The following is an 11,592-nucleotide window of genomic DNA, read 5'->3' on the forward strand; positions in this document are numbered from 1 at the left end:
TGGACTTGGGTGGAAACAACTGCACCTGTCTCTGCACCACCCCCTGAGAGATTGGCAGCATTTTCTGTGGCCACGAGCGTAGCAACAGGACTCCATGTGTTAGTAGCTCCCCTAGCTTTATTGGTGTCTCGTCTCTTGAGCGTTTACCCCTCAGTATCTCAGGGGGTCCTCTGCCAGCTCCGGCTCTTTAACACATTCCTGAGGAAGCATAGGTGTTGCTGTGTCAAGAGTCTGTATCTTTAAAGAGTTTAGAAATTTATTTCAATACTACATAGTTTCCTTTACATAAAACTTGGGCTTTCCTGGTGGCTCAGATGGTAAAGAATCTGCCTGCAATGCAGGAGACCCAGGTTCAATCCCTGGGTTGGGAAGATCCCCTGGAGAAGGGAATGGCCACCCACTCCAGTATTCATGCCTGGAGAATTCTATGGACAGTTGACCATTCATTTCACATGCTTGAAAGGAGGCCATAGCCTTCAGTAGCCTGCCAAAGGAGTTTTGGGTTCAAAAAACGTGAGGATCCTGTGTCTTCAAGGAAAAGAGGACTTGGATAGCTGATGACGAGGGGGCTGCCTGGGCAGGGGACTGGCATGGGCACAGGTGGGGCTGGAGGGGCGCTGGGGCCTTGCCGGGGTCACTTCTGCCCGGGCACCCCCAGCAGTGTCCAAGAGCACTAGACAAGCTGCCATGCAGCAGCTGGCCACACGCAGTGAGGGTTTGAAGGTTTACCCGGCCTGGGCAGTGTTGTGCCAGTGGGAAGTGGCAGAGGAGCGGGAACGGACAGAATGAGCTCCCAGACCCAGGGGATGCCCCCGCCCCAGCTGGAGGGCCTCAGCATTGCTCTGTTCACTCACACCCCCTTACCAGCCTCCCCTGTCCCTGGAGGCCTACAGGAGACACCAGGTTGTGGCTCTGCGCGGTCCTGATGGAAAGGCCTGGAGGGCGGGGAAGCAGAGGTCAGTGGTCCAGAGGGCAGGTGGCCTCTGCCCCCAGTGGACAGAGATGCTGATGTCCCCTTTCCACAACATTCTGGAAGCCAGGCAATGGTCTGAGCAAGAGTTGTGTATAGTCAGTTCAACCCTGGGTGGTTCAGAGGAGTCTCCATGCAGTGCAGGCTCCTGGACTCTGAATGTGAGCCTCTCTGCCCTCAGAGGCCCCCATGTGACCCTTAGAGCTTCTGTTTGACTGACAACTTGGCCACTGACAGAGGCTGTGACTATTTTGACAGCCAGACAGGCGGAGTGGGGCTGCCTGGGGCATCATGGAGGAAGGCTTGGCAAGTGACTGACTGGACTTCTGCACCCCCTCCTACCCATCTCTGCACCCCACCCACCAGCGTCTTCCCGACTTGGGCCCTCGCCCTCACCACGTTGGGTCCTGTCACCCAGCCTGGGTGGTCCCACGTGACTGGGCTCTGCCATGAGACCATGAATGAGCCTCACCCTGTCTTCAGAGAGCTCAGGCAGTGACGTTTTAAGGCCAGAGCTCACCTAGTTCCTGCAGTTGGTGTTTGTCAAGAGATGGGAAGAGCATTCAGAATCTTCTGTCTTGTACTTGCTGTCATCCCCCTGGGTTCCATCCCCGTAGGTCCTGCCAGCACCCCTGACACCCTGTTGACCCCTGCCCCAGTGAGCACATGCACGCAGACACACACCACACAGCTCTCCATGCACACTTACAAACACACAGGCACAGAAACCCCGCATGTGCACATACATGTCGCACACATGCACCCCCCCACATATACACACATTTGCTGCACATCCACATCCACACCACACACACTCCTCTACACACAGGACACACAGTCACACTCGCCCACGCCCAAGCAAACCCACAATATCACACACTCCCACGTCCTTATTCCCTCTGAAAAGTCTCCTCCACTCTGACTGTGGCCCTGGCTCCTAGAAGCCAGCTGCCTCGATGCTGTGGACCGCAAGACTCCCTGAAGAGAGGGTCATTGTCATAAGGGCACTTGAAAGCCACTTCCCCACACCTGGCCCCCAGGTGGCCAGTGGGACAGAAGCTCTCCAGGGCCTAGATCGTTTTCTGCCCGGGGGTGGATCCCTGGCCATCACCATGACCCACACTCAGCCCCCGAGACCCCGAGGCCAGCCTGCCTGGGTGAGAGGCCTGCTGGGGCCCAGTGCCGTGAGGGGTGCTAGGGGGTGGGAGGGAGAAGTTAGGTGCAGTCCCTTCCGTCAAGGGTGCAGTCTCTGCTGTCCAGGAGGCAGTCAGCAGGACAGGACAGGAGTAGAGCCTGAGGCCAGGGTGAGAAGAGGCAGAAGGTGGGCATGCCAGGAGCAGAGGGGGAAGGATGGGGCTCACGCTGCATCTCCCCTCTCCCTAGCTCTTCCGACGTGTGGCCTCGGCTCTGCCTGGAATGGAGAATGTCCAGGAGAAAAGCAAAGAAGGGAGTATCCTTTTCCTTTGACAAGTGAGTGAAAGATGTTGCAGAACTCATTTATTCATGGATTTATCACATGATATGTTAGAACAGTGGACAAACCCTTGCCTGGTCCCCAGGCCAGCCTTCCTGATGGGCAGCTGTGCTGTGGAGCCTCGTATGTACAGGAATGAGGCTGAACTCCGAGGTCTTCAAGACCCCGTCCAGCTTGAACCAAACAAGCTTCCAAAACAGAGTGGGGGTGCCAGAGGGATGTGTGTGGAGTGACAGTGCGGGGCAGGGAGTGAGAAATAGTGAGTGCCCTTCTTTCTAGTGAACACAGATTTGTGTTTCATGTGGACAAGCGGAATCTCCACTTCGGTACACTCAGAGATGATCTCAGCATGGTTCAGCCTCCTCTACATGAGACAACTGCCTCCTCAACCCAGCCCGGCACAGCCTGGGGCCTCCCCACTGCCCCGGGGACAGGGTCTGCACACCACTCACCCAGTCCACTCTACCTTGGGCCACACGCAGAGGCTGAAACTGAGGCTCAGACAGGTGGTCCGATTTGCCCAGTGGAAAGGAAGTCAGTTGTTTCTTGTCTTTTTACTAGTTTATCTATACTTTGCCATGTTATAAAAAAATGTATGTTTATGTATATGTAATACTACATACACATGAAACAAGATAAAAATATACAAAACAATATTGAGGTTTAGGGACCATAAAAAGAAAAAAAAATAAGGACAAGTCACGGACAAGGTCATACTCAGAATATATGCCATGGCCAGTGGCAAAAAAAGTGGTAAGGAGGGAAAAGGCAAGGTGTCTTTAGGGAAGCATAGTTTTTTTATACTGCTTGACTCCTGAAGCACCTCTCCCATTGCCCTTACCTAGGGGCCACAAAACCTCTTTGGGACGCAGGCAACTGATCCCATAGAAGGACTGTTCCACCCAACTCTGGCAGTTCCTATTGGTGCTCCTCCAACCCACACTCCCCAGGGCATCCATGGAAAGGGCTAGAGAAGGGGTGTGGCTTCTCACAGCAGCAAGCTCAGAGTCTAGGACCCCCTCTAACTGGAGCTTGAAGTGAGGTAGCCCTGAGGTTGGCGAGGTGGGCTGTACACCCGCCGGCAGGCTCTGCACCTCCTGTGTACTTCAGGGTGCGGCTGACAGGGAACAAGGCCGAGGCTCCCCACCAGGAAGGCTTTTGAGAAAGGGTCTGTCAAGCCTGTGTTTAGGTAGTGGTCCCACAGCCCCAGGACAAGCTTTGCTTCTGGTAGACAGAAGTAATGCTGTGGGGGACGGTCCGGGAAGAGGAGGAAGGGCGGGACCTGGCGACCCTGCATCTTACCCACCCAGGCTAAGCGAAGTGCAAGCCCCTGGGTGTTTGGGGAGGGACAGAGGGGCTGTGCAGGGCAGCTGAGTGGGTACCGGGGCGGGAGTCAGGTGGGAGCTTCTCTGCCAGTCATCTTCCTTAGCCCCGCTCCTGCAGTGATTGACATCAAGCTGGACAAACCCCAGGAGCCCCCGGCCAGCGAGGGCGGCTGCTCCTGCTAATGCAGCCTGACCCCGGCTTCCTTTGACACTACTCGCTTGTTGTGTTGCTTCCTATTGGTTAGCTTCCTACGGGGGGTGGGAGATGAGCTTATCCAGATGGGAGGAGTTTTCTTTTCTCTCTGTCTCTAGGAGTCGGGTGGGTGGGGAGGGAGGCTGGGCATCAGGGATCACGTCACTCTTAACAGCTGTTACTTAAACAACTATTTTTTGGTTTGGTTGTAATATATTGTACTTTATTAAGATTGCCAAAAACTTAAAATTTAAAAAAAAAATTTAAATCATGTGTATACAACTTTTTGCCAGATAAAAATGTAGTCATTTTTATTTGAAAGATGTGCTTTTTGTTTTTGTATATTTGTAAACTTACAGAGAACCTTTTCCACACACCTCCTCCTTCCTGTCCTCTTTTAATGGTTCATCACCTCTGCCCTCCTCCCACCCTCAGACCAATAAATTTAAACAATTAACTGGGCAATTTATTTAGGCTCCAATCCCCAGGCTGTCTGGCCCAGACCAACCAGGCCTCACCAAACAGGCCCTCTGTAGTTAAATCAAACACTGATGGAAGGAAACAGGCTCTGAAGAGGCAGCTCTGACTCCGTCCTTCTGTGGCCAGAGTAGGACACGAGCCACAGCCCTGAGCTGAAGTAAGGCCTGTGAACTGCAGGGAGCCCAGGCCAGGCCCACTGGAATCACGTCTGCCTCTTTCCCCTCCCTGCAAAGCCTTGAAGGGGGTGGAGGACACTTGCCACAGGCAACTGTCTGTGCTCTGTGGTCCACCCAGTGACTGGCAGAGCAAGAGGTCATGGGCAGGAAGGAAGGACGGGGTGCTGTTGGCAACTGTGGGCTGGGCAAGGTGTAGTTTATAGATTGGGGGCACCATATGTAGTCATGAAAATGTTTTAACCAAGCCGTCCAACGATCAGCAAACGTGTCTGGTTTGAAGCTAAGGGAAAGGCAGAAGGAGCCTCAGTGTGTGCCCCTGAAGCCCTCCTCCTTGGACGCCAGGGAATCTGGAGCCTGTTGCACACAGGATTGGCCTGTCTGTGGTGGGGGAGGGAGGGTCTGCAGACCTGCCACCAGGAAGATGCGTTTGCTGATCCTTGGTTGCTACTACTGCAGAGTGCTGTTTTGGAAAAGCTGACCTCTTGATGTGTTTCTGTCTCCCTGGTGCCGGGAGTTGACATTTTTGTGCACAGACCTTTGCAGATATTGTAGCAGCACTCTGGTCGCTTGAGGGTAGAGCTGAGGTGGGGTCCCCAGAAGGCTTTCCGGAGAGCCGTCCTGGCCATTTTTGACTCATTTCTGAGAAGGACTTAGTCTTGAGGACCTATCTGTAAATCTTTGAAAAGAACTCTCTTTCACTAAGTGATGCTGCCCACTTGACCAGCATTCCAAATAGATCCAGACTCACCAACTCCGAGTCTGCACAGAGCCAGGCGGAGGGTACCACTCTGGCCAAAATCAGTGAACCCTGGCTCTTCCTCCAGGCTGCTGTTAGGCTTGTCATAGACGAGCTAAATGACTATCTGGCGTATGGTAGGGAGTAAATTCCACCATCAAGCAGGATCCCAACAAGTTGTTATGTTGAGTTTGGAACTTCTCAGAAACTAATCCAGAATGGCAGCTACTAAGTGCAGCAGGGACCTGGCAGGACTCACTGAAACTGTGTCCAGTGGGCCTGTCACAGACTCAGCTAAGGGGACTGTGTGTCAGAGCTGATCTTTAGAGAGAAGTTTATCTTCAGGTGAAGCAAAGAGGAAGCAGAATTCCCACTGAGCTCCTCTTCCAGAAGGTAAAGACCAACGTACGAACGTAATTCCAATGTCACATGTTGAGTTTTTATATGTGTGTACATAATTATATATAGAGATAGACTTGTGTATACACCTTCCACACACATTCTCACAAAGATACGTGTGCTCGATGTATATTCTTGTTTTTCCTGCTCTCAAGTTGGAACTTGCATTGTGATATCAGTTTTGGAAATCCAAAAGTACTGCAATGTGTCGAAATAAGAAATACTTAATATTGTCCAAAAACTTGTGATTGTCTTGCCATCAATAAAACAATGCATAGATGTGTTAACTAAAGGCAAAAATAGACCCTGGGAACATGCACACTGTTTCTGTCTGTACTTATATGCACAAGTGTGCATGCCCATGTGGGCCAGTACCCCCACCATGGCACACCCCCAAGTGGTGCTTGTTGGAAGAGTGCTTACTTATCTCATGAGAATTCACAGGAGTCCAGGTGACAGCACCAAGCCTGGCTGGCAGTGAGGGCCATTGCTTGTGGCCCCTAGGGCAGCCCAATTTGCAGGGATCTCATTGGGTCTCAGTGAATGGATGGTGGATTTTTATTTTCTTGGTACTAAAGAGTACTTTTTCTTTAAAATTTTTGTTAAAAAGGTGAAACTCAGCCCCCTTCTCATGTTTTTTTTTCCCATCACAGCCTAGAATAATAGTAAGAGATGAAGTAGATACAATGTGGCTTGATGTGGCCTCCGTGAGCCCTCCTTTCCCAACACATACATGACATCCTCTCTCCTGAGCCCAGCTCTCCCAGCCCTGTAGGAGAGGGGAGGTGGGGAGGGCAACTGCCTCCCCTTATCCTCTTATCCTGGTGGCGCCACATTGTTCCATGAGTGCCCTCCTTGGGCCTCATCTCCACCCCTCTTCCTGGATCTGTCAGGGCAGCCAGACCTCCAGCACAGAAGGGCTTTGGCTCCTTGGCTCCCATTGGGGGCAGGTGACATCACTGTCCTCTTGCTTGTAGGTAGGATCTTGTCTCAGACTTAAGGTTCAATAATGAAATGATCAGGTTCCCTTGAAGAGAATGTCATGAAATTCCTCAGCATTCCTGGTGAGAGTATCCCATCGTTGCTGGATCCAAGTGGGCTAGCACGAGGCAGAGAGGAGGGACCCTTTTAGGAAATGATCTCAGTTTAGCCCGTGGTTCAGTCTGTCTCTCTACAGAGCACCCTTGACCTGGGAGTACAGCAGGCTCATCTTCTGTAGCCCTCTCTATTACTTTGAGGAATCTCAAAAAAAAAAAAAAAAAAGGAAAAAATGCTGTCAGTAAAGCTCCTGTTTTGTGGTCATCTGAAAAATCGAGCATATGGTGGAGAAAGCAGAAAGCATGTTTATGAATGCAGACGTGCCAGAGCGAAGGGGTGGTCTCGGCATCTCAGGTGCTAGAGCTGCAGCCGTGTGGTCCAAGGTTAGCAAGCATGCTGACTCGGTCAGAGGCCTCCCTGCCATCACTGTCACCGCACTCTTCCTGTCAGCATCCTCAGTTGGTCTGAGATGGCCCAGGTCTGAGGAGCAATGGCCAGATCAGTTCGAGTATTTCAGGCAGCAGAAACGAGGATTGCTATGGTGGTAGCCGAGAGTGCGGACACATACTGGATGTGATGATGTCGTTTTCCCGGTGGCAGCAGTGCTGGAAGCCCCTGCCCTCAAGTACCAGGTGTGACAATAATGGCACCGCTGGCTTCGGTGTCCTGCAGGCAGAGAAGCCTCATTTCTCCACGTGGCAGAAGGCAGGTGAGGGTGTCAGGATGTGAGAACAGGTAGCTGAGGGCTGTGAGGTGTGTCTGAGCCACATGAGGGGCAGCCGAGCTGAAGTGTCTGGGCATCAACCAGTGCGCACCAGTTTCCTAACTACCTCTCCCCCAAGAATGTGAGACATTGTCCCCTGGCCACAGCAGAGTGAGGCGGAAGGCTCACAACCCTTCCTGCAGGAAATGCAGGAAAACCAGGTCCGAGAAGGGTGACTCGCTTATGATTACCCAGTGAACTGCAAGCAGTCAGAATCAAGGTGTTTTCACTCATCTGTCGCTGACATGTGTGTAACAAATGTGACTGTGCACTGGCACACAGGGCTACAGGGCATGTGTGCTCCTCAGACCGGCGTATCTGAGGACATTTCAGGCTCCTCCATTACAAAGAAGGGCCAGCCCCCAAGTCCACTCTGATTGTCACACCAGGGCACCCTTTGGATTTTTTGTTTGAAATAAACTATTTCAGTGATCCAAAACCTTGAGCTCTCAATGCATAAACTCCCTGGACACCAGACAACCCCCTGACCGCGCCCCTGCTGATGCTCATGGTGGGGTGTGGTTTATCCTTGCAGTGGGATTGGAAGCCGCCTTCTAGTGGGAAATCTCCATAGGTTGACGGCCAGCGTGTATCACAAGGTGTGTGTCACCTTCCTCCTCACCCGGCCCCATGGAAGTGATTGGCCATGAGGAGCACAGAGGATGGCATTCCCATCTCACTGGCTCAGCAGGCTTAAATGGCCACATTGACTTTACATAAAACTGTGTAAAATGTGGAAGACTCAGCATGTTGATCAAACAATAAACTGTCCTAATTCTCAACACAAAGCCTCTTGTTTCATGTTTCTCAGCGGTGTGGTTATATATTGGTGGAAGGGGTGTGGAAAAACAGATTTCTTCAAATGCATGCTCCATGAAGAAGACCCTCCTCATGTCTGGGTGGTGTGTTCACCACCACCTTTTGCTTTTCCCTCCTGCTCCTCACTGGGCTCTCAACTCAGAAGGGGAAAAGGCAGGACATGCTGAACTTTAATCTCCATTCTGCCTGAAGGCTGATGGAAAGGGAAACTCCAGGCAGAACTGAGAGACTCAGGGCTCTGTGTTATCTCCTGTCATCCCTGCTCTCCACTTGCAATGGCTGAGGGTTAGGAAGGGTGGGTATAGAGGCTGGATCTCTATTCCCATGATTTCTGTAAAGTATTTAAAGGCAAGAATTTAAGATGAACCACAATCACCTTTCAGATGACATGAAGCTACCTCGTACGCCCTCCAGCAGCATCTCACACCAATTAGAGAACATCCCTAAGACAGCCCTTCAGGTCTCAGCACCTCCAGACTAAAAGGGGCCCTGAAGGCCAGGGGACCAACCCAAAGAGAACACAGAGGCCAAGATCCGACCCACCACTGCCCTGGACTGGGAATGCTGGGAATCCTGGGGCCGTAGGGAAAGCCAAGACCACCAGGTTTTCTTCATCAAGTTCAACTTCACTATCTTTCTCCTTTAAAGGTTCTAAAGGTTTCTGGAACACCCTCCAATCTGCCACCTCAAGGAAGCCATCTCTGATTAGGAGGGGTAGGCAGTTAAGATTCCCTGCCCACTGAGCCTAACTTCCCTGGGTGCCAGGTGTAAACTGTGAGGTGGAGGCGTTACCAGGCAAGTTGAGGGGCTGAGGCCTGAGAGCCCAAGTGCACATGCCTGTATGGACCAGACCAAAGCCAGAAGAATGCTGTTCCAGACAGCTTTTCCCCAAGACTGGTATTCAGGGCAATGTGACTACAGACAGGAAAGGGAGTGGGTTGTCTCCCTGAGCATCCTGCTTACACGCACAACATCCAGCAGGTGAAGGAAGCATGCTGGGGCTTCCCAGACTGAGTGTTAAAACTGGAGTTGTGAATGTCCTACCTGCAGCGCCTGCAAGCCATCAAGGTATGTTGCTTGAGGTCGTCTCCTCTATCACTGTAGCTGTGTTTTGGTCACCCAATGACCAAGGGTGCAGAAAGGAGCTTTGATAATCCTAGGATAACCCCCAATTTTTCTTTTAAAAAAAGCATATTTCAGTTGAAACAAAAATATCTGAAGTCAAAAGAACACCAAGTGTCTCACATATGGGGTGAGGGTGGGGAACGCCAGGATCCCAGGAGGCACTGAGGCCATGCTGGGGCTGCATGGGTGGTGCAGCCAGACAAGGAAGGGCCAAAGTGAGGATGGTACTGAGGCAGCTCACCCTGGGCATGCAGCATGGTGGGAGGGATGGCCGGGGGCAGGGGAGGGGGTTGCGGACAGGTTGGTTCAGCCAAGATGGAGCCTGTGCTAATGAGAGGGGAAAGCAGGGGCTATTTCTTCACCTGAGAATGTGACTGTATACCCACAAAAGCAGGAAGTATGTCACACTTAGAATTCCCAGATTTGGGCACAGTGCTTGTCATTTTCCGAATGAATTTTGGCATTTTCTGAACGCCATACACAGCTCGTGTGAGTAGTCAACAGGTCAGGACTTCATAGTTGAAAAAGGAAGTGGAACTACTTTCCTGTGCAAAAGTCAGGTGAGGTAACCACCTTTCTTTAAGTACTCAAAGGGCTGGAATGGAAGAGGTAAGCATTGTAACTGCTGCTAATACACCTTTAGGTGAGAACGGGCATAAACCAATTGAAGCCTTCATTTCATTCTAAATTCAAACCTTTAAAAAAAAGAAAAAGCACAATATTCTGGCTGAAATGATCTCAAACCAAAAGAACACAGCCAAGTGCCTTTTCCTCACAGAAGGAGCACTGAGACAGAGAGCATGGGGAAATCTAAGGGCAGACCCCAGGTAGTCCCCAGCAACAGCAGTTAACGCTGATCAGAAATTAAACTCCAGCAAACAGGCAGGAGAGGGGCTACGAAGGCCCCAGAATGTCTGTAAAGTGTTTAAATAGCTGGAATGAATGGACAGCCTCGATCTGCAGGTGTGCTCTGTACCACTAGAGACTCCATTCTGGAAGTGGGTGGTGGTTACCAGGGCAGTCAGTGCACACTGCACTGCAATCTGCACCTCTGCACTCGCAGAGCACAGGTTCTTTCCCATCAGGAGGCAAAGGCCCAGAGAACAGTCTCTGCCTCCAACATGCAGTGGCTCAGACACTGCCATGTTCCCATCTGTGACACACAGTGAGGCTGAGTCTGCTGGCCCTGTGACCTGACAGCCCTCTTTCCACTCTAGCCATACTTGGCTCCCAGCCCAAGAAGAAATGGGCCTACTTTGGCTGAATGGCTTCAGGGCCACAGGAAGATAATTTGACCTCCCATTGATAACCCAAGCTCCCAAGGACGAGTCACGGTGGCCCAGACCCACAACAATGGGATATCTGTGGCAGAGTTAGGAGGCAGAATGAGTGTGCCCAGAAGGACTATGTAACCTGCCTGCTTACTTCACCCTGAGAGTAAAACTAAACAGGGCCTGAGACGTCCCTGGCAGTCCAGTGGCTAAGACTCGGTCCGTGCTCCCAATGCAAGGGGCTCGGGTTTGATCCCTGATCATGGAATTAGATGCCACGTGCTGCAACTAAGAGTTTGCATGCCACAACTAAAGACCCAGCGTGCCACAACTAAGACCTGGCACCGTAAAATAAAATAAACAAACATGGCCCGTGGCCCAGAGAACGTAACAAAGCACACTGAAGGCATATGCGATACTCCAGGAGGCCAGGTCACCTGTGAGACTGCTCCCAGGAGTCCCAGGTGCTTGGTCATGTCGTGCATGCAGATTCCCGAGACCACATGAGTCCTACTGCTGAACTGAATGCTCAGAAGTGGGGTCCTCAGATGAGCTATTTAACAAGCATCACTTAATTCTGATGCATGCTAACATCTGAGAATCACTGTTTGAGATATAACTTTCCTTTTCTAAAAGATCATCTTTAAGGTCTTGAATAAAATTGAACCTTGCTCCCCTTCTTCAGTCACTTGTTTCAGGTATTTCTTCCTCTAATGAAGTGAAACACTTTCTCACCTCTGGAAAAAGCAACAGAACAGCCGACAGCACACGCATGCCTCTTCATGGAAGCATCGGCCACTGATGTTTATTTAGGTGAGCACTG

The 11,592-nt window shown here is 51.3% G+C and overlaps 1 protein-coding gene across 2 annotated transcripts in view; it reads left to right on the forward strand.

The window, feature by feature from the left end:
* Positions 1-8,342, forward strand: part of RAB6B (RAB6B, member RAS oncogene family) — a 59,334-nt gene extending 50,992 nt beyond the window's left edge. For both annotated transcript variants that reach the window (XM_061421198.1, XM_061421201.1), the window contains exons 7-8: positions 2,354-2,420; positions 3,888-8,342. In XM_061421198.1, coding sequence (XP_061277182.1) covers positions 2,354-2,420; positions 3,888-3,952 — 132 coding nt within the window. In that variant the 3' untranslated portion in view covers positions 3,953-8,342. The remainder of the gene's footprint in view (positions 1-2,353; positions 2,421-3,887) is intronic.
* Positions 8,343-11,592: the final 3,250 nt, after the last annotated feature.

The sequence above is a fragment of the Bos javanicus genome, chromosome 1, assembly GCF_032452875.1.
Source record: "Bos javanicus breed banteng chromosome 1, ARS-OSU_banteng_1.0, whole genome shotgun sequence".
NCBI lineage: Eukaryota > Metazoa > Chordata > Mammalia > Artiodactyla > Bovidae > Bos > Bos javanicus.